At 55.1% G+C, this 26,769-nt stretch overlaps 1 protein-coding gene across 2 annotated transcripts in view; it reads left to right on the top strand.

The window, feature by feature from the left end:
• Positions 1-24,702, top strand: part of g6pd (glucose-6-phosphate dehydrogenase) — a 44,421-nt gene extending 19,719 nt beyond the window's left edge. For both annotated transcript variants that reach the window (XM_070874578.1, XM_070874579.1), the window contains exons 4-12: positions 189-406; positions 3,830-3,988; positions 8,408-8,533; positions 9,418-9,511; positions 15,011-15,197; positions 17,501-17,736; positions 18,298-18,374; positions 19,414-19,506; positions 21,853-24,702. In XM_070874578.1, the coding sequence (XP_070730679.1) occupies positions 189-406; positions 3,830-3,988; positions 8,408-8,533; positions 9,418-9,511; positions 15,011-15,197; positions 17,501-17,736; positions 18,298-18,374; positions 19,414-19,506; positions 21,853-21,943 (1,281 nt within the window). In that variant the 3' untranslated portion in view covers positions 21,944-24,702. The remainder of the gene's footprint in view (positions 1-188; positions 407-3,829; positions 3,989-8,407; positions 8,534-9,417; positions 9,512-15,010; positions 15,198-17,500; positions 17,737-18,297; positions 18,375-19,413; positions 19,507-21,852) is intronic.
• Positions 24,703-26,769: the final 2,067 nt, after the last annotated feature.

Raw genomic sequence — 26,769 nt, 5'->3', positions numbered from 1 at the left:
GCAGTGCGGGGCTCCCTCAGTACCGCCCCTCCGACAGCGCAGTGCGGCGCTCCCTCAGTACCTGGGGGGGAGTGGAACCCGCTAACATCCGACGAGAGGGAGAGCCACGTAGGCAAGGCAGATACCTATTAATTTTGTCTCTCTCTTTCCCCCCCCCCTCCCCCCTCGCGCGCTCCATTTGATGACAGGTGACAGAAGAGGAGGCCAGCAAGCTTGACGATTTCTTTGGCCGTAACACCTACGTGCAGGGCAAGTACACCGACCTGGCCAGTTTCCAGGCGCTGGACCGTCACATCACTGCCCTCTGCAAAGGGCACAAGGCCAATCGCCTCTTCTACCTGGCTCTGCCGCCCAGCGTGTACGAGGATGTCACACTAAACATCAAGCAGGGCTGCATGGACCAGTTGTGAGTGTCTGCGGGGCAAAGGGAGGGCCGGGCGAAGAGATTGGGTGCTCCCTTGTGGGAGGGGAGGAGAGAGGACCAGCGTGAGATGAGTCTGCTTGGGTCACGCACAAAGCTACAGCTCCGAAGGAGGCCACTCCGGCCGACAAAGAGCCACAAGGCCCTCGGTCAGCAGCCCTGGAGGTTACATATAGGCAGTCCCTCGGAATCGAGGAAGACTTGCTTCCACTCTTAACACGAGTCCTTAGGTGGCTGAACAGCCCAATACGGGAGCCACAGTCCCTGTCACAGGGTGGGACAGACAGTGGTTGAGGGAAGGGGAGGGTGGGACTGGTTTGCCGCACGCTCCTTCCGCTGCCTGCGCTTGCTTTCTGCACGCTCTCGGCGACGAGACTCGAGGTGCTCAGCTCCCCTCCCGGATGCACTTCCTCCACTCAGGGCGGGACTGGTCTTTGGGCCCAGGGACTCCCAGGTGTCGGTGGGGATGTTGCACTTTATCAGGGGAGGCTTTGAGGGTGGTCCCTTGTAACGTTTCCTCTGCCCACCTTTGGCTCGTTTGCCCGTGAAGGAGTTCCGAGTAGAGCGCTTGCTTTGGGGAGTCTCGTGTCTGGGGGGGACATGCGGACAATGTGGCCCTGCCCAGCGGAGCTGGTCGAGTGTGGTCAGTGCTTCGATGCTGGGGATGTTGGGCCTGGTCGAGGACGCTAACGTTGGTGCGTCTATCCTCCCGGGGGATTTGCAGGATCTCGCGGAGACAGCGTTGGTGGTATTACTTGAGGTGTCTACTGTACATGGTCCGTGTCTCTGAGCCATACAGGAGGGCGGGTATCGCTGCAGCCCCGTCGACCATGAGCTGGGTGGGAGATTTGAGGGCCTGGTCTTCAAACACTCTTTTCCTCAGTAGGCCGAAGGCTGCACTGTCGCACTGGAGGTTACATATAAACCCATGAACAATGATGGAAAGGCAAAGGGCACCCAGCCCAACCAGTCCGCCCCACTCAACTGCGACACCCCTTACACTGAAACATTCTACACTCCACCCCAACCAGAGCCACGTGATCTCCTGGGAGAGGCAAAAACCCAGGCCAATTTAGGGAGAAAAAAATCTGGGAAAATTCCTCTCCGACCCATCCAGGCGATCGACACTAGACCAGGAGATCCCCCTGGCCGTATTCGATTCCCTGCAGTACTTACCATTATATCTGCTCCGTCCAACAAAAGGTCATCCAGTCTAATCCCAATGACCAGCTCTAGGTCCGTAACCCTGCAGGTTGCTGCACTGTAAGTGCCCATCCAACCATCTCTTAAAAGTGCTGAGGGTTTCTGCATCCACCACTCTCCCAGATCCCCACAACCCTCTGCGTAAAGAAGCCCCCCCCTCAAATCCCTTCGAAACCTTCCACCAACCACCTGAAAACTATGCTCCTTCGTAACAGACCCCTCTGCCAATGGAAATAGGCCCTTACTATCCACTATGTCCAGGCCCCTCCAATATTGTGTACACCTCAATCAGGTCTCCTCTCAACCTCCTCTGTTCCAATGAGAACAAACCCAGCCTATCCAATCTACATAAGAAATAGGAGCAAGAGTCGGCCATTCGGCCCCTCGAGCCTGCTCCGCCATTTAATACGACCATGGCTGATCCGATCATGGACTCAGCTCCACTTCCCTGCCCGCCCCCTTATCGGTTAAGAAACTTGTCTATCTCTGTCTTAAATATATTCAATGTCCCGGCTTCCACAGCTCTCTGAGGCAGCAAGTTCCACAGATTCACAACCCTCTGAGAGAAGAAATTCCTCCTCATCTCAGTTTTAAATGGGCGGCCCCTTATTCTAAGACCATGCCCCCTAGTTCTAGTCTCCCCCATCAGTGGGAACATCCTCTCTGCATCCACCTTATCGAGCCCCCTCATAATCTTATACGTTTCGATAAGATCGCCTCTCATTCTTCTGAATTCCAAAGAGTAGAGGCCCAACCTCCTCAATCTTTCCTCATAAGTTAACCCCCTCATCCCCGGAATCAACCGAGTGAACCTTCTCTGAACTGTCTCGAAAGCAAGTATATCCTTTCGTAAATATGGAAACCAGAACTGCACGCAGTACTCCAGGTGTGGCCTCACCAATACCTTTTAGAGCTGTAGCAAGACATAGAAACATAGAAAATAGGTGCAGGAGTTGGCCATTCGGCCCTTCGAGCCTGCACCACCATTCAATATGATCGTGGCTGATCATTCCCTCAGTACCCCATTCCTGCTTTCTCTCCATACCCCTTGATCCCTTTAGTCGTAAAGGCCACATCTAACTCCCTTTTGAATATATCCAATGAACTGGCCTCAACAACTTTCTGTGGTAGAGAATTCCACAAGTTCACAATTCTCTGAGTGAAGAAGTTTCTCCTCATCTCGGTCCTAAATGGCTTACCCCTTATCCTTAGACTGTGTCCCCTGGTTCTGGACTTCCTCCAACATTGGGAACATTCTTCCTGCATCTAACCTGTCCAGTCCCATCAGAATTTTATATGTTTCTATGAGATCCCCTCTCATCCTTCTAAATCCCAGTGAATATAAGCCTAGTCGATCCAGTCTTTCTTCATATGTCAGTCCTGCCATCCCGGGAATCAGTCTGGTGAACCTTCGCTGCACTCCCTCAATAGCAAGAACGTCCTTCCTCAGATTAGGAGACCAAAAAGACTTTCCAGCTTTTATATTCTGTCCTCATAGCTAAGATTCTATATTGCAGGCAGCATCCTGGTAAATCTCCTCTGTCTGCCCAAGGCGTCAACCATGGGCCTTTCGAAAACCTTTCTGTAGGGGTGGACAAGACCGGCTTCATTCAACTCTTTCCCCCCCACCGACCAGCCGTCCATTTTAATAATCCAGACTCGAGGCGAGATCTTGCCATGTGTCGGATTTCATTCCGTGCGCATAGCAAGATCCCACCGGCGCTCACCCGGGGTGGGGGCGCCCCGCCACTGTTCGGGGCAAGAGGGAGGTCGCTGCGATTTTCCCCTCCCCCCCCCCCCCCTCCAACCCTGCTGTGTGGACAGGCCTGTTCTCTGCTCTTTGCGGCGGGGATTGTGGGGAAAGAGAGAGTTTGCCTCTGCCGCTGAGTTACGGAGTGGTTTCTGGGAGGCGGGGGTGGAGGGGTGGGGAGGGCAGTCAAGCTGGTGTTTCCTGCTCACCGTCCCGCGACCCCTCCCCTTGCGCGCGGGAGGCAGGATCGGGTGTGGCCGCGATGCCGCAGCAGTCGAATAGCCCGGCGACCGGACTCCCGGGCGAAGGGCGGACGGGGCCCCGGGGAGCCGAGAGCGGATCCCTCCGGATGGTGGGGGCGGGGGGAGGATTAGTCGAAAGTGGGGTGCTTTGACTTTTTTTTCCCCTCCGGAATATGTGGCTGTTTCTAACTAACCCTCCCATTTTCCTTCCAGTGGCTGGAACCGTGTGATTGTGGAGAAGCCCTTTGGGAAAGACCTGGCTAGTTCCGACAAGCTGTCCAATCACCTGTCCACTCTGTTCCGCGAGGATCAGATCTATCGCATCGATCATTACTTGGGAAAGGAGATGGTTCAGAACCTCATGGTGCTCAGGTAAGGGCAGAGCTTGGAAACTTGGAAATTTACAGGGCAGAAGGAGGCCATTCCGGCCCATCGTGTCCACGCCGGCCGACAAAGAGCCACACGGCCCTCGGTCAGCAGCCCTGAAGGTTACATATAAACCCACGAACAATGACGGAAAGGCAAAGAGCACCCGGCCCAACCAGTCCCCCTCACACAACTGCGACGCCCCTTATACTGAAACATTCTACACTCCAACCGGAGCCACGTGATCTCCTGGGAGAGGCAAAAACCAGATTTTAAAAACCCAGGCCAATTTAGGGAGAAAAATATAATTTGCATTTATTCAGTGCCTTTCACACTGGACGTCACAAAGCGCTACACAGCCAACAAAGGACTTTTTTCTTTGACATTACGCTTCTTTGAAGTCACGCACTTTGGCAGAAAAAAAATCACAGAGCAAGTTATTATTTAAATGGAGAAAGATTGCAAAGTGCCGCAGTACAGCGGGACCTGGGGGTTACTTGTGCATGAAACACAAAAGGTTAGTTTGCAGGTACAGCAAATGATCAGGAAGGCCAATGGAATCTTGGCCTTTATTGCAAAGGGGGATGGAGTATAAAAGCAGGGAAGTCTTGCTCCAGTTATACAGGGTATTGGTGAGGCCACACCTGGAGTACTGCGTGCAGTTCTGCTCTCCGTATTTACGAAAGGATAGACTTGCTTTGGAGGCAGTTCAGAGAAGGTTCACTCGGTTGATTCCGGGGGATGAGGGGGTTGACTTATGAGGAAAGGTTGAGGAGGTTGGGCCTCTACTCATTGGAGTTCAGAAGAATGAGAGGTGATCTTATCGAAATGTATCAGATTATGAGGGGGCTTGACAAGGTGGATGCAGAGAGGATGTTCCCACTGATGGGGGAGACTAGAACTAGGGGGCATGGTCTTAGAATAAGGGGTCGCCCATTTAAAACTGAGATGAGGAGGAATTTCTTCTCTCGGAGGGTTGTAAATCTGTGGAATTCGCTGCCTCAGAGAGCTGTGGAAGCCGGGACATTGAATAAATTTAAGACCGAGATAGACAGTTTCTTAACCGATAAGGGGGCGGGCAGGGAAGTGGAGCTGAGTCCATGATCGGATCAGCCATGGTCGTATTAAATGGCGGAGCAGGCTCGAGGGGCCGAATGGCCGACTCCTCCTATTTCTTATGTTAGCAGCGAAAATTCTGGAAACTCCAGCATGCGCAGAGAGAAACAAAGTTAACATTTCAGCTCAATGGCCTTCTGACAACACTAGAAGACTTTGGAGATGTGCAGCAGGTTTTAAGCCAGTGCAGAGGTGGGGAAGAGGGGGGGGGGATGAAAAGGTCTGTGATTGGGGTGGAAGGTAGCCTCGATGAAATCACCCCAGCCCTTTGGCCCTGCTACAAAGTAGATGCTTGTGGGCTGGATCGGAACAAGAGCAGAAGCAACAGGAGCAGGAGTCGGCCATTCGGCCCCTCGAGCCCGCTCCGCCATCCAATCAGATCGCAGCTGATCTTCAACCTCAACTCCACTTTCCCGCCCCGATTTCTCGAGTCCAAGAATCTACCGATCTCGGCCTTGAAGACGGAGCCTCCACAGCCCTCTGGGGCAGAGAATTCCAAAGATTCACCCCCCTCTGAGTGAAGAAATTCCTCCTCATCTCAGTCCTCAATGGCCGACCCCTTATCCTGAGACTGTGTGACCACCTGGTTCTAGACTCCCCAGCCCCGGGGGGGAAACACCCTCCTGCATCTACCCTGTCGAGCCCCCTCAGAATGTTTCAATGAGATCCCCTCCCATTCTTCTAAACTCCAGAGAATATCGGCCCAGTCTGCTCAATCTCTCCTCATAGGACAATCCCCCCCCCCATCCCAGGAATCAGTCTGGTGAACCTTCGCTGCACTCCCTCAATGGCCAGTGTATCCTTCCTTAGGTAAGGGGACCAGGACTGTGCACAGTGCTCCAGGTGTGGTCTCACCAGGGCCCGATATAATTGCGCCTTTTTATGACCCCTGACCTGCTGCCAAACGTCTCTCGCAGGTCGGGGTCATAAAAGGCGAGCAGCAAGCGGCCACAGGCAGCACGGGGGGGGTATACCGCGGCTCGGTACAGCGCGAGCTGGTGCAGGAGGGCGACGACATCGAAGAGGGACATCACCAAGGTCCAGGTCGGTGATTTGGAGCGTGGGCAGGTACAGCAGGAGCGGCGAGAGACCGTAGAGGGACGTGATCGGGGGCCCGGGAGAGGCCGAGAGCCCAGGGGGCAGCACGGGGCCCAGCCCACACTGTGTGCGATATGTTGTGCAGCAGAGCTGGTCTCCAGCCGTCCTGGTTAACCCTTGCCCCTGGACCCAGACCTCGCTCTGTCAGGCCCCGTGTGGTGGCTGGTGTGCAACGGCCACCCCACGTTAAAACAATCCACCCACAGGGCATCCTTCCACCCCTTCAGGATATAGTTCGGGATCCGGAATATTAGCTCCTTCATTGATACACCTGTGAACGCGTCCTTTTTTGGGCATGGACGCAAGTCATCCTCGCTTCGAGGGACTGCCTATGACGATGATGATATCATTGCAGTAAGCAGTTTCTGCGATGCACGTCCCAGTCGAAGAGCGCACCGACGTTCGCTCCGGGCTCGGGCGTGATCCAACGGCCTTTTGCCTGAGGTACTGCGGAGGGGAGGGGGCACGGGGGCAGACTGGAGAAAGTGTCCTTTAACGGGTTGCCCGCGGAACTCTGGGAGGGGGCTGGAGAGGAGAGTCGGTGGCTGCAAATTAGCGGGCGGGCAGTTTCCACGGCAACGGCGGCTGGAATTTGCAAGCGGAACAGGAAGCAGGTTCTGTAATTGGAGCCCTGAACTGGATGGACTGGTTCTTGGAGGAAATTCCTCCCTCCCTGTCTCTACACCCAAGCGCACTCTCTTTAAATCGAGCTCTTGCCTGGTATTATACGCCCGAGGGAGTTTGCAGAGGCATCCACCCAGGGGCAGGTACAGGGGATTAGATACAGAGTAAAGCTCCCTCTACACTGTCCCATCAAACACTCCCAGGGCAGGTACAGGGGGTTAGATACAGAGTAAAGCTCCCTCTACACTGTCCCATCAAACACTCCCAGGGCAGGTACAGCACGGGGTTAGATACAGAGTAAAGCTCCCTCTACACTGTCCCATCAAACACTCCCAGGGCAGGTACAGGGGGTTAGATACAGAGTAAAGCTCCCTCTACACTGTCCCCATCAAACACTCCCAGGGCAGGTACAGGGGGTTAGATACAGAGTAAAGCTCCCTCTACACTGTCCCATCGAACACTCCCAGGGCAGGGACAGCACGGGGTTAGATACAGAGTAAAGCTCCCTCTACACTGTCCCATCAAACACTCCCAGGGCAGGTACAGGGGGTTAGATACAGAGTAAAGCTCCCTCTACACTGTCCCATCACACACTCCCAGGGCAGGTACAGCACGGGGTTAGATACAGAGTAAAGCTCCCTCTACACTGTCCCCATCAAACACTCCCAGGGCAGGTACAGGGGGTTAGATACAGAGTAAAGCTCCCTCTACACTGTCCCATCGAACACTCCCAGGGCAGGGACAGCACGGGGTTAGATACAGAGTAAAGCTCCCTCTACACTGTCCCATCAAACACTCCCAGGGCAGGTACAGGGGGTTAGATACAGAGTAAAGCTCCCTCTACACTGTCCCATCAAACACTCCCAGGGCAGGTACAGGGGGTTAGATACAGAGTAAAGCTCCCTCTACACTGTCCCATCAAACACTCCCAGGGCAGGTACAGGGGGTTAGATACAGAGTAAAGCTCCCTCTACACTGTCCCATCAAACACTCCCAGGGCAGGTACAGGGGGTTAGATACAGAGTAAAGCTCCCTCTACACTGTCCCATCAAACACTCCCAGGGCAGGTACAGGGGGTTAGATACAGAGTAAAGCTCCCTCTACACTGTCCCCATCAAACACTCCCAGGGCAGGTACAGGGGGTTAGATACAGAGTAAAGCTCGCTCCGCACTGTCCCATCAAACACTCCCAGGGCAGGTACAGGGGGTTAGATACAGAGTAAAGCTTCCCTCTACACTGTCCCATCAAACACTCCCAGGGCAGGGACAGCACGGGGTTAGATACAGAGTAAAGCTCCCTCTACACTATCCCATCAAACACTCCCAGGGCAGGTACAGGGGGTTAGATACAGAGTAAAGCTTCCCTCTACACTGTCCCATCAAACACTCCCAGGGCAGGTACAGCACGGGGTTAGATACAGAGTAAAGCTCCCTCGACACTGTCCCCATCAAAACTCCTGGCGTTCTGGAAGGGGGGGGGGGGGGGTTAATAGAGGTGGGTATCGGAGGGGTGAGCCTATAGTAGGGTGCAGTGCCCTGGCAGTAACCCCCACCTGTTTGATTATGCCCCCCCCCCCCCCCCCCCAGATTCGCGAACAGGATCTTTGGGCCGGTTTGGAATCGGGACAACATCGCCTCAGTCGTGCTGACGTTCAAGGAACCCTTTGGGACGGAGGGGCGAGGAGGATATTTCGATGAGTTTGGTATAATCAGGTAAGGGTCTCGTTCTCTGCCCACCCCCCCCCCCTTCTCTGTCCAATTTGACCCCGTGTTAAGCATCTGATCACCATTTTCCCCCCCCCATTGCCAGGACCTCCGATTTCCACCTCCGTAATATCGCCCCTCTCCGCCCCTGCCCCAGCTCATCCGCTGCTGAAGCCCTCATCCGTGCCCCCGTTACCTCCAGACTTGACCATTCCAACGCACTGCGCTCCTGGCCGGCCTCCCACGTTCTACCCGACGTAAACTTAAGCTTATCCCTCAGTGCCGCCCCTCCGACAGCGCTGTGCGGCGCTCCCTCAGTACCGCCCCTCCGACAGCGCTGTGCGGCGCTCCCTCAGTACCGCCCCTCCGACAGCGCTGTGCGGCGCTCCCTCAGTACCGCCCCTCCGACAGCGCTGTGAGGCGCTCCCTCAAAGTGTCAGTCTAGATTTTTGTGCTCCAGCCCCTGGAGTGGAACTTGAACCCACGTCTTTTTGACCCCGAGGCGAGAGTGTTACCCACCGAACCACGGCTGACAGCCAGGAGATATCGGTGGCCGTCCCGTCTACGTTGGGGAATGTACCCGGGGCGGGGGGGGCGAGGGTATTCTCAGTGCCGTAAGGGGAATGAGCCAGAGTGCGCGCCCCTGTAACAGACCCTCCACCCACCCTGCTGTACGAGGACCTCCTGCGAGCACAAGTTGGGACTTGGTCGTGAGGCACCTCACAGTTGAATAGCTGGCCATGCCACGGACCCTCTGGAGTTGCGCAGGAAGGTCGGCCCCTCGTGGGAGGATGAGGGAGGGTGGGCGGGGGGGGGGGGGGCGGGGGGAACGCCCGGGTACTTGCTCGTGTGCCGTGCGCGCTCTCATTTTTGCCTCTTCCTGTGCTGTCCAGGGACGTGATGCAGAATCACATGATGCAAATGCTGTGCCTGGTTGCCATGGAGAAGCCGGCCTCCACCAGCCCGAACGACGTGCGAGATGAGAAGGTCAGGTTCCTGCTGTGTGTACCGCGCGTGCGTGAAGCGGGCTATTCAACCGTGGAGGGGACGGGGCGGCCATTTTAAAGTGACAGGAGGAGGCCGTTCAGCCCCTCGAGCCTGTTACATTGGGGACAGGAGGGGGCCGTTCAGCCCCTCGAGCCTGTTACATTGGGGACAGGAGGAGGCCGTTCAGCCCCTCGAGCCTGTTACATTAGGGACAGGAGGAGGCCGTTCAGCCCCTCGAGCCTGTTACATTGGGGACAGGAGGAGGCCGTTCAGCCCCTCGAGCCTGTTACATTAGGGACAGGAGGCCGTTCAGCCCCTCGAGCCTGTTACATTAGGGACAGGAGGAGGCCGTTCAGCCCCTCGAGCCTGTTACATTGGGGACAGGAGGTGGCCGTTCAGCCCCTCGAGCCTGTTACATTAGGGACAGGAGGAGGCCGTTCAGCCCCTCGAGGCTGTTACATTAGGGACAGGAGGAGACCGTTCAGCCCCTCGAGCCTGTTACATTAGGGACAGGAGGAGGCCGTTCAGCCCCTCGAGCCTGTTACATTGGGGACAGGAGGTGGCCGTTCAGCCCCTCGAGCCTGTTACATTAGGGACAGGAGGAGGCCGTTCAGCCCCTCGAGGCTGTTACATTAGGGACAGGAGGAGGCCGTTCAGCCCCTCGAGCCTGTTACATTAGGGACAGGAGGAGGCCGTTCAGCCCCTCGAGCCTGTTACATTGGGGACAGGAGGAGGCCGTTCAGCCCCTCGAGCCTGTTACATTAGGGACAGGAGGCCGTTCAGCCCCTCGAGCCTGTTACATTAGGGACAGGAGGAGGCCGTTCAGCCCCTCGAGCCTGTTACATTGGGGACAGGAGGTGGCCGTTCAGCCCCTCGAGCCTGTTACATTAGGGACAGGAGGAGGCCGTTCAGCCCCTCGAGGCTGTTACATTAGGGACAGGAGGAGGCCGTTCAGCCCCTCGAGGCTGTTACATTAGGGACAGGAGGAGGCCGTTCAGCCCCTCGAGCCTGTTACATTAGGGACAGGAGGAGGCCGTTCAGCCCCTCGAGGCTGTTACATTAGGGACAGGAGGAGGCCGTTCAGCCCCTCGAGCCTGTTACATTAGGGACAGGAGGGGGCCGTTCAGCCCCTCGAGCCTGTTACATTAGGGACAGGAGGGGGCCGTTCAGCCCCTCGAGCCTGTTACATTAGGGACAGGAGGGGGCCGTTCAGCCCCTCGAGCCTGTTACATTAGGGACAGGAGGGGGCCGTTCAGCCCCTCGAGCCTGTTACATTAGGGACAGGAGGAGGCCGTTCAGCCCCTCGAGCCTGTTACATTAGGGACAGGAGGAGGCCGTTCAGCCCCTCGAGCCTGTTACATTAGGGACAGGAGGAGGCCGTTCAGCCCCTCGAGCCTGTTACATTAGGGACAGGAGGGGGCCGTTCAGCTGGGGAATGTTTCTAAGACCATGCCCCCTAGTTCTAGTCTCCCCCATCAGTGGAAACATCCTCTCTGCGCCCACCTTGTCAAGCCCCCTTATAATATTTTATGTTTTGATAAGATCACCTCTCATTCTTAACTCCAATGGGTACAGGCCCAACCTTTCCTCATAAGTCAATCCCCTCATCTCCAGAATCAACCGAGTGAACCTTCTCTGAACTGCCTCCAAAGCAAGTGTCTCCTTTCGTAAATACGGAGACCAAAACTGCACGCAGTACTCCAGGTGTGGCCTCACCAATACCCTGTATAACTGGAGCAAGACTTCCCTGCTTTTATACTCCATCCCCTTTGCAATAAAGGCCAAGATACCATTGGCCTTCCTGATCACTTGCTGTACCTGCATACTAACCTTTTGTGTTTCATGTACAAGTAACCCCCAGCTCCCGCTGTACTGCGGCACTTTGCAATCTTTCTCCATTTAAATAATAACTTGCTCTTTGATTTTTTTCCTGCAAAAGTGCATGACCTCACACTTTCCAACATTATACTCCATCTGCCAAATTTTTGCCCACTCACTTAGCCTGTCTATGTCCTTTTGCAGATTTTTTGTGTCCTCCTCACAAATTGCTTTTCCTCCAATCTTTGTATCGTCAGCAAACTTGTCTACGTTACACTCCGTCCCTTCTTCCAAGTCGTTAATATAGATTGTAAATAGTTGGGGTCCCAGCACTGATCCCTGCGACACTCCACTAGTTACTGGTTGCCAACCCGAGAATGACCCATTTATCCCGACGCTCTGTTTCCTGTTAGTTAGCCAATCCTCTATCCATGTTAATATATTACCCCCAACCCCATGAACTTTTACCTTGTGCAGTAACCTTTATGTGGCACCTTGTCAAATGCCTTCTGGAAATCCAAATACATCACATCCACTGGTTCCCCTTTATCCACCCTGTTCGTTACATCCTCAAAGAACTCCGGCAAATTTGTCAAACATGACTTCCCCTTCATAAATCCATGCTGACTCTGCCTGACCGAATTTTGCTTTTCCAAATGTCCTGCTACTGCTTCTTTAATAATGGACTGCAACATTTTCCCAACCACAGATGTTAGACTAACTGGTCTATAGTTTCCTGCTTTCTGTCTGCCTCCTTTTTTAAACAGGGGCATTACATTTGCAGTTTTCCAATCTGCTGGGACCGCCCCAGAATCCAGGGAATTTTGGTAAATTACAACCAAGGCATCCACAATCCCTGCCGCTACTTCTCTTAAGCCCCGAGGATGCAAGCCATCAGGTCCAGGGGATTAATCTGCCTTTAGTCCCATTATCTTACTGAGTACCACCTCCTTCGTGATTGTGATTGTGTTAAGTTCCAACCCCCCCCCCATAGCCCCTTGACGTTAGTGTCCTCTACTGTTAAGACTGATACAAAATATTTGTTCAGAGTTTCTGCCATCTCTATGTTCCCCATTACTAATTCCCCGGTCTGGTCCTCTAAGGGACCAACATTTACTTTAGCCACTCTTTTCCTTTTTATATACCGATAGAAATTCTTGCTGTCTGTTTTTATATTTCGTGCTAGTTTACTTTCATTGGGCCCAATTTTCGCCATGACTTGCATCAATTTTTTTGGAGTAAGTTGTTTTTACTGGCATAAGTTTTTTTTTAAAAATGCCATTTTTCCCCCCAAAATTTGCTCCAAAGTCAGTTAGGTACGATTTTTTTTTAGTTCTTTTTTCAAAAGGGGGCGTTCCCAGATACACACAAACATAGAAAGTAGGTACAGGAGTAGGCCATTCGGCCCTTCGAGCCTGCACCACCATTCAATATGATCATGGCTGATCATTCCCTCAGTACCCCATTCCTGCTTTCTCTCCATACCCCTTGATCCCTTTAGCCGTAAGGGCCACATCTAACTCCCTCTTGAATATATCCAACGAACTGGCCCCAACAACTCTCTGTGGTAGAGAATTCCACAGGTTCACCACTCTCTGGGTGAAGAAGTTTCTCCTCATCTCGTTCCTAAATGGCTTACCCCTTATCCTTAGACTGTGACCCCTGGTTCTGGACTTCCCCAACATCGGGAACATTCTTCCTGCATCTAACCGGTCCAACTTTGGCCATTTATGCCATTTTGGCCAGCAAAAACTTACTCCAAATCCACTTAGGTCAGCGTATGTGACCAGCTCTGAAAATCCTTGCGGGCAGTTCAGAAATCGGCGCAGGTTAGTACATTTAAAGCACAAAACAAACCAATCAATCAATAACAAATTAAAAAATACAAGTACTACCAGAATCTTTTTTTTTTTTAAAGTCCCCCCAAAACTCTCCTCCTCCCCCCCACCACAGTCAAAACTCTCAAACACAGCCATCAATAAATAAAAAATAAAACTCAAGTCCTATCTCGGCTCGGGAACTCAGCTGGCCGGCTGGCCGCTGCAGGAGGCCACTCGGCTGGGGATAGGGTGTGGCGGAGTTCGGGAAGTCCCATCGATCAGGGATAGGGGCTACGAGCATCGGGTCCTGTTCCCAGCCCGCAGGACACAGGATAGGTTAGGTGAGTGGGCAAATGCATGGCAGATGAAGTATAATGTGGATAATTAGGTGAGGTTATCCACTTTGGGGGTAAAAACAGGGAGACTGACTATTATCTGAATGGTGACAGATTAGGAAAAGGGGAGGTGCAACGAGACCTGGGTGTCATGGTACATCAGTCATTGAAGGTTGGCCATGCAGGTACAGCAGGCGGTGAAGAAAGCAAATGGCATGTTGGCCTTCATAGCGAGAGGATTTGAGTACAGGGGCAAGGGGAGGTGTTGCTACAGTTGTACAGGGCCTTGGTGAGGCCACACCTGGAGTATTGTGTACAGTTTTGGTCTCCTAACCTGAGGAAGGACATTCTTACTATTGAGGGAGTGCAGCGAAGATTCACCAGACTGATTCCCGGGATGGCGGGACTGACATCAAGGAAGACTGGATCAACTGGGCTTGTATTCACTGGAGTTCAGAAGAATGAGAGGGGATCTCATAGAAACGTTTAATATTCTGACGGGTTTAGACAGGTTAGATGCAGGAAGAATGTTCCCGATGTTGGGGAAGTCCAGAACCAGGGGTCACAGTCTAAGGATAAGGGGTAAGCCATTTAGGACCGAGATGAGGAAAAACTTCTTCACCCAGAGAGTGGTGAACCTGTGGAATTCTCTACCACAGAGAGTCGTTGAGGCCAATTCACTAAATATATTCAAAAAGGAGTTAGATGTAGTCCTTACTACTCGGGGGATCAAGGGGTATGGCAAGAAAGCAGGAGTGGGGTACTGAGATGAATGATCAGCCATGATCATATTGAATGGCGGTGCAGGCTCGAAGGGCCGAATGGCCTGCTCCTGCACCTATTTTCTATGTTTCTATGTCTATGTGTCTACGTTTCCATGACACGCTGGGAGGGCGAGGAGCATGCGCGCAGACTGCACTGCGCATGCGCGCAGACTGCACTGCGCATGCGCGCAGACCCCGGCAGTATTTTCTGCGCTGGCCTGTTGCTCCGCCACACCGGGAAACCGGAGACTCGGTGGAGCGGGCCGGAAGTGGCCCCTTTTCTTTTTTTGGCCGCCGTTTCCAGTGGGCAAATTCGCCGCATTTAGGGTCAGTGCGCCGAAAAAGGGGGTTGGGGTCAAATTGGGCCCATCGTCTATCTTTCCTTTCTGAATCATTTTTTTTTTAAGTCACCCTTTGCTGGCATTTCAAAACTTCCCAATCTTCTGCCCTGCCTCGAGCTTTGGCCACATTGGTCCCAGAACTGATCCCTGCGGCATCCCTCCAGTTACTGATTTGCCAACCCGAGAACGACCCATTTATCCCGACTCTCTGTTTTCTGTTAAGTTAGCCGATCCTCTGTCCCAGCTAATATATTACCCCCGACCCCGTGAACTTTGACCGGTCACCTTCAGGGCTGCTGACCGAGGGCCGGGCGGCTCTTTGTCGGCAGGCGCAAGGCGGACACGATGGGCCGGAAATGGCCTCCAACTGCGCTGTAAAAAAAAAAAATGTATTTCTATGTTGTCCTGTGGTCTCTCGCAGGTGAAAGTGCTGAAGAACATTCCGGAGATCCGGCTGGGCGATGTGGTCGTGGGGCAGTACGCTGGCAACCCCGCGGGGCAGGGGGAGGCCAAGAAGGGTTACTGTGACGACCCCACCGTCCCCAAGGGCTCCGTCACTGCCACCTACGCCGCCGTCGTGCTCTACATCCAAAACGAGCGCTGGGACGGTGAGCATCGCTCCCGCGCGGGGGAGGGTTATCGCCAGGGGGGGCGCGAGGGAGGGGGCGCCTGCCCGCTCGCTACGTCGGGAACAGGAGGAGGCCGTTCAGCCCCTCGAGTCTGTTACATTAGGGACAGGAGGAGGCCGTTCAGCCCCTCGAGCCTGTTACATTAGGGACAGGAGGAGGCCGTTCAGCCCCTCGAGCCTGTTACATTAGGGACAGGAGGAGGCCGTTCAGCCCCTCGAGCCTGTTACATTAGGAACAGGAGGCCGTTCAGCCCCTCGAGCCTGTTACATTAGGGACAGGAGGAGGCCGTTCAGCCCCTCGAGCCTGTTACATTAGGGACAGGAGGAGGCCGGTCAGCCCCTCGAGCCTGTTACATTAGGGACAGGAGGAGGCCGGTCAGCCCCTCGAGCCTGCTCCACCAATCAATGAGATCGTGGCTGATCTGTATCTTAACCCCATCTACCCGCCTTGGTTCCGTAACCCTGAATACCCTTCCCCAACAAAAATCGATCAATATTAGTCTTGAAATTTCCAATTGTCCCGCGACCTCGACCGTATTTGTGGGAGAGAGTTCCCGATTCCCGCTGCCCTTTGTGTGAAGAAGTGCTCCTTCACATCGCCCCCGAACGGCCTGGCTCAAATTTTAAGGTGACCCCCCCCACACCCCCCCCTTGTTCTGGACTGCCCCCACACCCGAGGGAACAGTTTCTCTCTCGCTCTCCCCGAGCGAACCCTTTTAATCGTCTCAAACCCCTCGATCAGATCCGTCCCTTAATCCTCGACACTCGAGGGGACACAGGCCCGGTGTGTGTGCGGCCTGTCCGCGGGATTTAACCCTTTCAGCCCCCCCCCCCCCCCCCCCCGAGTATCATTCTGGTGAACCTGCACTGCTCCCCCAGCGAGGCCGATATATGCCCCCCTCCCCGGAGGGGAGTCCGAGAATTGAACGCGGTTGCTCCTGACTGGGTCTGACCCGAGCTTGATACAACTTCCAGCCCCCCCCCCCCCCCCCCCCCCCCGAGATAACGGCCGACATTCCATTGGCCTTTCGAACCATTTCTTGTACCCGGTCACCTAGTTTTAGTGATTTCTGTACACGGTCCCCGAAATAACTCTGCTCCACCGTGCTTCTCAGCTTCCTGCCGCGTGGCTCATTCGTCTCAAGCTGTATGAATGTCCCCCCCCTCTCTCCTATTTCAAGCGGGAATCCAGCCGTGGCTCAGTGAGCTGCACTCTGGCCATGTAGGCCGTGGGTTTCAGCCCCTGCTTCACAGAGAGACGAGCCCCGTAATCCAGGTCCGACACTCGCCCCGGGGCCAGTACTGAGGGAGCGCCGCACTGTCGGAGGGGCGGTACTGAGGGAGCCCCGCACTGTCGGAGGGGCGGTACTGAGGGAGTCCCGCACTGTCGGAGGGGCAGTACTGAGGGAGCCCCGCACTGTCGGAGGGGCGGAACTGAGGGAGCGCCGCACTGTCGGAGGGGCGGTACTGAGGGAGCCCCGCACTGTCGGAGGGGCGGAACTGAGGGAGCGCCGCACTGTCGGAGGGGCGGTACTGAGGGAGCCCCGCACTGTCGGAGGGGCAGTACTGAGGGAGTCCCGCACTGTCGGAGGGGCAGTACTGAGGGAGCCCCGCACTGTCGGAGGGGCGGTACTGAGGGAGCCCCGCACTGTCGGAGGGGCGGTACTGAGGGAGCACCGCACTGTCGGAGGGGCAGTACTGAGGGAGCGCCGCACTGTCGGAGGGGCGGTACTGAGGGAGTCCCGCACTGTCGGAGGGGCAGTACTGAGGGAGTCCCGCACTGTCGGAGGGGCAGTACTGAGGGAGCCCCGCACTGTCGGAGGGGCGGTACTGAGGGAGCCCCGCACTGTCGGAGGGGCGGTACTGAGGGAGCACCGCACTGTCGGAGGGGCAGTACTGAGGGAGCGCCGCACTGTCGGAGGGGCGGTACTGAGGGAGCGCCGCACTGTCGGAGGGGCAGTACTGAGGGAGCGCCGCACTGTCGGAGGGGCAGTACTGAGGGAGCCCCGCACTGTCGGAGGGGCGGTACTGAGGGAGCCCCGCACTGTCGGAGGGTCGGTACTGAGGGAGCCCCGCACTGTCGGAGGGGCGGTACTGAGGGAGCCCCGCACTGTCGGAGGGGCGGTACTGAGGGAGCCCCGCACTGTCGGAGGGGCGGTACTGAGGGAGCCCCGCACTGTCGGAGGGGCGGTACTGAGGGAGCCCCGCACTGTCGGAGGGGCAGTACTGAGGGAGCGCCGCACTGTCGGAGGGGCGGTACTGAGAGAGTGCTGTTGGTTGCAGGGGTCCCGTTCGTGATGCGCTGCGGGAAGGCGTTGAACGAAAGGAAGGCGGAGGTGCGGCTGCAGTTCCGGGACGTTCCGGGGGACATCTTTCAGCAACAGTGCAAACGCAACGAGCTGGTGATCCGTGTCCAGCCCAACGAGGCCATCTACACCAAGATGATGACCAAAAAGCCGGGAATGTTCTTCAACCCTGAGGAGTCTGAGCTGGACCTCACCTATGGGAGTCGCTACAAGGTCGGTGGGGTCAGGGGTCCGGGACACGGGGCGCTGGGAGAGAGGGGTTACTGAGTGACAGTGTGAGGGAGCTGGATTAACATCAGTACAGATACAGTCAGTAACACAGGGTGCTGGGGGAGAGGGGTTACTGAGTGACAGTGTGAGGGAGCTGGATTAACATCAGTACAGATACAGTCAGTAACACAGGGTGCTGGGGGAGAGGGGTTACTGAGTGACAGTGTGAGGGAGCTGGATTAACATCAGTACAGATACAGTCAGTAACACAGGGCGCTGGGGGAGAGGGGTTACTGAGTGACAGTGTGAGGGAGCTGGATTAACATCAGTACAGATACAGTCAGTAACACAGGGCGCTGGGGGAGAGGGGTTACTGAGTGACAGTGTGAGGGAGCTGGATTAACGTTGGTAGAGATACAATAATATTTGTGCCATTCGAGTTCCCCAGAGCCAATCGTCCCCTGCAGATTCTCGAATATTCCCTCTGATTTATGCCCAGATGATTTGAAGCGTGTGCGAGGTGTGATTAATTGGAGGTGACTGCTATCTTTGTCTCTCTCTCAGGATGTGAAATTGCCAGATGCTTATGAGCGTCTAATTTTGGATGTGTTCTGTGGCAATCAAATGCACTTCGTCCGAAGGTTAGCACAGATTTATTCAACTTATTACCCCTCTGATATATCCACACACACTGAGGTACGTGTCCCACACACACTGACTCTCACTGGGGTATGGGTCCCACACACACACTGACTCTCACTGGGGTACAGTCCCACACACACTGACTCTCACTGGGGTACGTGTCCCACACACACTGACTCTCACTGGGGTACAGTCCCACACACACTGACTCTCACTGGGGTACGGGTCCCACACACACTGACTCTCACTGGGGTACAGTCCCACACACACTGACTCTCACTGGGGTACAGTCCCACACACACTGACTCTCACTGGGGTACGGGTCCCACACACACTGACTCTCACTGGGGTACGGGTCCCACACACATTGACTCTCACTGGGGTACACCCACACACACTGACTCTCACTGGGGTACGGGTCCCACACACACTGACTCTCACTGGGGTACAGTCCCACACACACTGACTCTCACTGGGGTACAGTCCCACACACACTGACTCTCACTGGGGTACAGTCCCACACACACTGACTCTCACTGGGGTACAGTCCCACACACACTGACTCTCACTGGGGTACAGTCCCACACACACTGACTCTCACTGGGGTACGGGTCCCACACACACTGACTCTCACTGGGGTACGGGTCCCACACACACTGACTCTCACTGGGGTACAGTCCCACACACACTGACTCTCACTGGGGTACAGTCCCACACACACTGACTCTCACTGGGGTACAGTCCCACACACACTGACTCTCACTGGGGTACGGGTCCCACACACACTGACTCTCACTGGGGTACAGTCCCACACACACCGACTCTCACTGGGGTACAGTCCCACACACACTGACTCTCACTGGGGTACGGGTCCCACACACACTGACTCTCACTGGGGTACGGGTCCCACACACACTGACTCTCTCTCGTGCCGAGATGATACCATGGTACGTCAGTGTAGTATTGAACACTCCGATTAACCCCTCACTCTCACTCTCTCTCTCTCTCTCTCTCTCTCTCTCTCTCCCGTCTCCGAAGCGATGAACTTCGAGAAGCCTGGCGAATCTTCACGCCGCTACTCCACAAGCTCGAGACGTCAAAAGTGCGGCCGGTTCCGTACGTGTACGGGAGGTGAGTGTCTGCGCCCTCACCCGCTAAACCCACGCGTGCGCAAGACCAAACGTTCCCCTTTAAGCCACGCACTCATCCAGCGCTCTGCAGCCCCGGCAGTGTCGCGTCCCCCGGCTTTGAATGTAAAAAACGCCGATTTAAAAAAAAATAAAATAATTTTTTAACGGGTATGTGCAATCCGTTAAAGGAGTTTGCATTGTCTGTCCCGTTGCTCCCCCCCCCCCCCACACAAGAACGTAATTTATAATTTTTGACGGCTCTCCTTCATCCTGTACAATCATCATCATAGGCGATCCCTCAAACGAGGGTGACTTGCTTCCACAAGCGTTCACAGATGTTTCACTGAAGGACCTAATATTCCCGATCCCGAACTACATCCTGAAGGGTGGGAGATGCCTGTGGGTGGATTGTTTTAACGTGGGGTGACCGTTGCACACCAGCCACCACACGGGGCTCGACAGAGCGAGGTCTGGGTCCAGGGGCAAGGGTTAACCAGGACGACTGGAGACCTGCTCTGCTGCACGGACCCAGTGCGCCCACATATCGCACACAGTGTGGGCTGGGCCCCTGCTGCCCCCCGGGCCCTCGGCCTCTCCTGGGCCCCGAATTACCGCCGCTCCTCCGCCCCGATCTCCCCGCCCATGCTCCAAAACAGCGACCAGGGTTTTGATGACGTCGCCCATCTCAAAATCATCGCACGCTTGGAGCAGCTCCGCTGGAGATTGAAGTGGTACTCCGCTCCAGTTCTTTTATAGCCCGACCTACAGCAACACACACCACACCACCCCCCTCCCTGTCCCTCCCTGGGGAAACCTCTCTCTCTCTCTCTCTCTCTGTCTCCCTGCCTCACTCATCAAGTCCCTCGAACCTGCTCCACCATTCAATGAGATCGCGGCTGATCCGATCTTGGGCTCAGCTCCACTTCCCCGCCCCGCCCCTTCACTCCCTTATCGCTCAAAAATCTGTCTATCTCCACCTTAAATATATTCAGTGACCCAGCCCCCCACAGCTCTCTGGGGCAGAGAATTCCACAGATTCACCAGAAGAAATTCCTCCTCATCTCCGTCCTAAATGGGCGACCCCTTATTCTGAGACTATGTGCCCCCTAGTTCTAGATTCCCCCCACGAGGGAATCCTCTCTGCATCCACCCTGTCCAGCCCCCCTCAGAATCTGATACGTTTCAATAAGATCACCTCTCATTCTTCTAAACTCCAATGGGTACAGGCCCAACCTGCTCAACCTTTCCTCATAAGTCAACCCCCTCATCCCCGGAATCGACCGAGTGAACCTTCTCTGAACTGCCTCCAAAGCAAGTATATCCTTCCTTAAATACAGAGTCCAGAACTGCATGCAGTACTCCAGGTGTGGCCTCACCAATACCCTGTTGTAGAGAGAGGGGAAATCAGCCAGGGTTCCTGCTCCTGATCACTGCCCAGTGACCCCTGGGTTAGAGAGAGAGGGGGAAATCAGCCAGGGTTCCTGCTCCTGATCACTGCCCAGTGACCCCTGGGTTAGAGAGAGAAGGGAAATCAGCCAGGGTTCCTGCTCCTGATCACTGCCCAGTGACCACTGGTTTGGAGAGAGGGGGAATCAGCCAGGGTTCCTGCTCCTGATCACTGCCCAGTGACCCCTGGGTTAGAGAGAGAGAGGAAATCAGCCAGGGTTCCTGCTCCTGATCACTGCCCAGTGACCCCTGGGTTAGAGAGAGAGGGGAAATCAGCCAGGGTTCCTGATCCTGATCACTGCCCAGTGACCCCTGGGTTAGAGAGAGAGGGAAATCAGCTTGGGTTTCTGCTCCTGATCACTGCCCAGTGACCCCTGGGTTAGAGAGAGAGAGGAAATCAGCCAGGGTTCCTGCTCCTGATCACTGTCCTGTGACCCTTGGGTTAGAGAGAGGGGAAATCAGCCAGGGTTCCTGCTCCTGATCACTGCCCAGTGACCCCTGGGTTAGAGAGAGAGGGGGAAATCAGTCAGGGTTCCTGCTCCTGATCACTGCCCAGTGACCACTGGTTTGGAGAGAGAGGAAATCAGCCAGGGTTCCTGCTCCTGATCACTGTCCAAAGTAAAACGTGTGTGTGTGTGTGTGTAAATTAGCTGAGGACAGGATGGGACTGCTGCGATGCAGTCCACAGTCGAATAATCCCGGGTGAGGGGGCGGGTGAGCAGAGTTGGCGGAGGGAGGGCATCACCCCTGGGGGGACATTTCCCCCATGTGAGGGGCTGATCGTTGCCTTCAAGGGGACGGAGGTGGGGGGAATAACCCCTTTCTTGTAATGGTTGGCCACTAACCTTTCTCTCTCTCTCTCTCTCTCTCTCTCTCTCTCTCTCTCTCTCTCCTCCGCCAGTCGCGGCCCTCCGGAGGCCGATGAACTGATGAAGAAAGTCGGATTCCGTTACGAGGGGACGTACAAGTGGGTGAACCCCAACAAGCTGTGAGTTCGCCGGGGGAAGAGGGGGTCGGAGGCAAGGAGGAGGAGGGGGGGCGGTGAGAGAACATCGCAGCCTGAAAACAAACTCCTCCCTCCACACCTCCGGGAACAAAAGGGGGAGCGGGCGACTGTGGACTGACTTCTCGGGGACCCCCTCCCCAGCTCGACCGTTCTCGCTCGCGACCCCAGAATCGATCGGCTCCCGACCCTCAACGCGATCTCCTTTTTTGAAGATGGACCATCGCTATTTCATCGCTCAGACATTCTGTTGTGCATCAAGTTCCACAGAAAGAAAACGCAAAAAAAAAAATATTACGCTGCCTTTTAAGTGCTTGTCCACTGCTCCACATTGTTGCTCGCGGGAATGGGGGTCGGGGGTCAGGCGATGACCTTTCGGCTCCGGGTTCGGTTCAACCTGCAGATTCCAATCAGTGACCCGTGTCGTATCACTCCAGCAATAGAAGGCACAGCCGCAACTCTCCCCGAACCCCGTGCTGTACTTGCCCTGGGAGTGTGTGATGGGACAGTGTAGAGGGAGCTTTACTCTGTATCTAACCCCCTGTACCTGCCCTGGGAGTGTTTGATGGGACAGTGTAGAGGGAGCTTTACTCTGTATCTAACCCCCTGTACCTGCCCTGGGAGTGTTTGATGGGACAGTGTAGAGGGAGCTTTACTCTGTATCTAACCCCCTGTACCTGCCCTGGGAGTGTTTGATGGGACAGTGTAGAGGGAGCTTTACTCTGTATCTAACCCCGTGCTGTACTGCCCTGGGAATGTTTGATGGGACAGTGTAGAGGGAGCTTTACTCTGTATCTAACCCCCTGTACCTGCCCTGGGAGTGTTTGATGGGACAGTGTAGAGGGAGCTTTACTCTGTATCTAACCCCGTGCTGTCCCTGCCCTGGGAGTGTTCGATGGGACAGTGTAGAGGGAGCTTTACTCTGTATCTAACCCCCTGTACCTGCCCTGGGAGTGTTTGATGGGGACAGTGTAGAGGGAGCTTTACTCTGTATCTAACCCCCTGTACCTGTTTTGGGAGTGTTTGATGGGACAGTGTAGAGGGAGCTTTACTCTGTATCTAACCCCCTGTACCTGACCTGGGAGAGTTTGATGGGGACAGTGTAGAGGGAGCTTTACTCTGTATCTAACCCCCTGTACCTGCCCTGGGAGTGTTTGATGGGACAGTGTCGAGGGAGCTTTACTCTGTATCTAACCCCCTGTACCTGCCCTGGGAGTGTTTGATGGGACAGTGTAGAGGGAGCTTTGCTCTGTATCTAACCCCCTGTACATGCCCTGGGAGTGTTTGATGGGACAGTGTAGAGGGAGCTTTACTCTGTATCTAACCCCCTGTACCTGCCCTGGGAGTGTTTGATGGGACAGTGTAGAGGGAGCTTTACTCTGTATCTAACCCCCTGTACCTGCCCTGGGAGTGTTTGATGGGACAGTGTAGAGGGAGCTTTACTCTGTATCTAACCCCCTGTAGCTGCCCTGGGAGTGTTTGATGGGGACAGTGTAGAGGGAGCTTTACTCTGTATCTAACTCCCTGTACCTGCCCTGGGAGTGTTTGATGGGGACATTGTAGAGGGAGCTTTACTCTGTATCTAACCCCCTGTACCTGCCCTGGGAGTGTTTGATGGGACAGTGTAGAGGGAGCTTTACTCTGTATCTAACCCCCTGCACCTGCCCTGGGAGTGTTTGATGGGACAGTGTAGAGGGAGCTTTACTCTGTATCTAACCCCCTGTACCTGCCCTGGGAGTGTTTGATGGGACAGTGTAGAGGGAGCTTTACTCTGTCTCTAACCCCCTGTACCTGCCCTGGGAGTGTTTGATGGGACAGTGTCGAGGGAGCTTTACTCTGTATCTAACCCCGTGCTGTACCTGCCCTGGGAGTGTTTGATGGGACAGTGTAGAGGGAGCTTTACTCTGTATCTAACCCCCTGTACCTGCCCTGGGAGTGTTTGATGGGGACAGTGTAGAGGGAGCTTTACTCTGTATCTAACCCCCTGTACCTGCCCTGGGAGTGTTTGATGGGACAGTGTAGAGGGAGCTTTACTCTGTATCTAACCCCCTGTACCTGCCCTGGGAGTGTTTGATGGGACAGTGTAGAGGGAGCTTTACTCTGTATCTAACCCCGTGCTGTACCTGCCCTGGGAGTGTTTGATGGGACAGTGTAGAGGGAGCTTTACTCTGAATCCAAGACCGAGCGGCTGTGACAATTGGCGCGTGTGTGCGCGCGCGGGTTCGAAACGCTAATTACTCTCGCTTGCTTATCTCGCAAGATGCCCAATATACACACGCACACGCTCACCCACACTCCCCCGTTACCCTGTGCGAGTTCTGGGATCAGCTGGTTTCAAAGTGGGGGTCAAAAGGGAGCCACTCCAACATTGTCCTCACGCACTCCATACCTCTCCCTTCCCGCCCTATCTGTAGCTCCAGTACATGGGAGTCCCAGAATTGTGGGGCGGAGGGAGAGATAGAGCACGCTGTCCCGACAAGCATTTTAATTATATTAGGATCTCGCCGACACTCCAGTGGGTTTGAACAACAGGCTCGTGTGAGCCCTGCGCATCGCGGAGGCTCCTCCGCGTGACCTCGCCGCCCGCCATTTTGTCGTTCGCTCGGCTGCCGCGGAGGTCGCGGGTCATTTTGGGGGAGGGACCGGGCCGTGATCTCCGCCCATCAGCCGAAACTGTTCTTTCTTACGGTGACTTGTAATCGACTTCTAACGCCTACTCATCGCAATAAAACCTGCAGGCTAAATCCACGGCTGTGTCCTGTTTCCAAACGGGGGGCTGCTCTTAAAGGGGATGTGATTCCCTCCAGATTTCCGTTGTCGTTTGTCGGAATAAGCGCCGCGCTGTCGGAGGGGCAGTACTGAGGGAGCGCCACACTGTCGGAGGGGCGGTACTGAGGGAGCGCCGCACTGTCGGAGGGGCAGTACTGAGGGAGCGCCGCACTGTCGGAGGGGCGGTACTGAGAGAGCGCCGCACTGTCGGAGGGACAGTACTGAGGGTGCGCTGTCGGAGGGGCAGTACTGAGGGAGCGCCGCACTGCGCTGTCGGAGGGGCAGTACTGAGGGAGCGCCGCACTGTCGGAGGGACAGTACTGAGGGAGCAGCGCGCTGTCGGAGGGGCAGAACTGAGGGAGTGCCGCACTGTCGGAGGGGCGGTACTGAGGGAGCCCCGCACTGTCGGAGGGGCAGTACTGAGGGAGTGCCGCACTGTCGGAGGGGCGGTACTGAGGGAGTGCCGCACTGCCGGAGGGGCTGTATTTCGGATGAGACATTAAACCGAGGCCCCGTCTGCCCTCTCGGGTGGATGTAAAAGATCCCGGGGCCACTATTGGAAGAAGAGCAGGGGGAGTTCTCCCCGGTGTCCTGGGGCCCAATATTTATCCCTCGACCAACATCACTAAAACAGACGATCCGGGTCATTATCACATCGCTGGGTGTGGGAGCTTGCTGTGCGCAAATTGACATTTCCCACATTACAACAGGGAGCACACTCCAATAGTACTTCATTGGCTGAGAGGCGCTTTGGGACGCCCGGTGGTCGGGAAAGTCGCTATATAAATGTAAGTCTGTTAAATGCACTGGCTCGGTTTCGACGTCGAGAAGAAATCCTTCCGATCGGTGACAAAACCGTCTTGTGGCTGGATCGCGGATGTCCCACAAACACTGGTGGCAAAGGAAGAGGAGAGAGCAGAAGAAGAATGGTACTCCTGGTGCCCTGGGACTGGCAATTGCAACCTCGACCGACACCCCCCCCCCCCAAAAAAACTAAAGTAACAGCAGCTTCGCTGGCACTGGGATCTTGCTGTGCGATCTCCTGAGCATCAGTGTTGACGCGGGAGGCTTCCCTGGCTTCCAATCCTGGGTCAGAGGCTGGCAGGTACAGCAGGCGGTGAAGGCGGCAAGTGGTATGTTGGCCTTCATAGCGAGAGGATTGGAGTATAGGAGCAGGGAGGTCTTACTGCAGTTGTACAGGGCCTTGGTGAGGTCTCACCTGGAATATTGTGTTCAGTTTTGGTCTCCTAATCTGAGGAAGGATGTTCTTGCTATTGAGGGAGTGCAGCGAAGGTTCACCAGACTGATTCCTGGGATGGCAGGACTGACATATGAAGAAAGACTGGATCGACTGGGCTTGTATTCACTGGAGTTTAGAAGAATGAGAGGGGATCTCACAGAGACATATAAAATTCTGACGGGACTGGACAGGTTAGATGCAGGAAGAATGTTCCCAATGTTGGGGAAGTCCAGAACCGGGGTCACAGTCTAAGGATAAGGGGTAAGCCATTTAGGACCGAGATGAGGAGAAACTTCTTCACCCAGAGAATTGTGAACCTGTGGAATTCTCTACCACAGAGAGTTGTTGAGGCCAGTTCGTTAGATATATTCAAGAGGGAGTTAGATGTGGCCCTTACGGTTAAAGGGATCAAGGGGTATGGAGAGAAAGCAGGAATGGGGTACTGAGGGAATGATCAGCCATGATCATATTGAATGGTGGTGCAGGCTCGAAGGGCCGAATGGCCTGCTCCTGCACCTATTTTCTATATTTCTTGGAGCTGGGGTGAAGGAGAGTAAAACCAGAGAAAGTTACAGCGCGGGAGGGGGCCATTCGGCCCATCGTGTCCACCTCGCGCCGGCCGACCAAGAGCCATCCCGGCCTAATCCCACTTTCCCGCTCTGGGTCCGTAGCCCTGTGGGTTACGGCACTTCGAGCACACGTCCAAATGTGGTGAGGGTTTCTGCCTCTACCCCCCTTTCAGGCAGAGAGTTCCCCCCCAGACCCCCACCGCCCTCTGAGTGAAGACATTTCCCCTCAAACCCCCT

The sequence above is a fragment of the Pristiophorus japonicus genome, unplaced genomic scaffold, assembly GCF_044704955.1.
Source record: "Pristiophorus japonicus isolate sPriJap1 unplaced genomic scaffold, sPriJap1.hap1 HAP1_SCAFFOLD_896, whole genome shotgun sequence".
NCBI lineage: Eukaryota > Metazoa > Chordata > Chondrichthyes > Pristiophoridae > Pristiophorus > Pristiophorus japonicus.
This window is presented reverse-complemented; position numbering and strand designations above follow the sequence as displayed.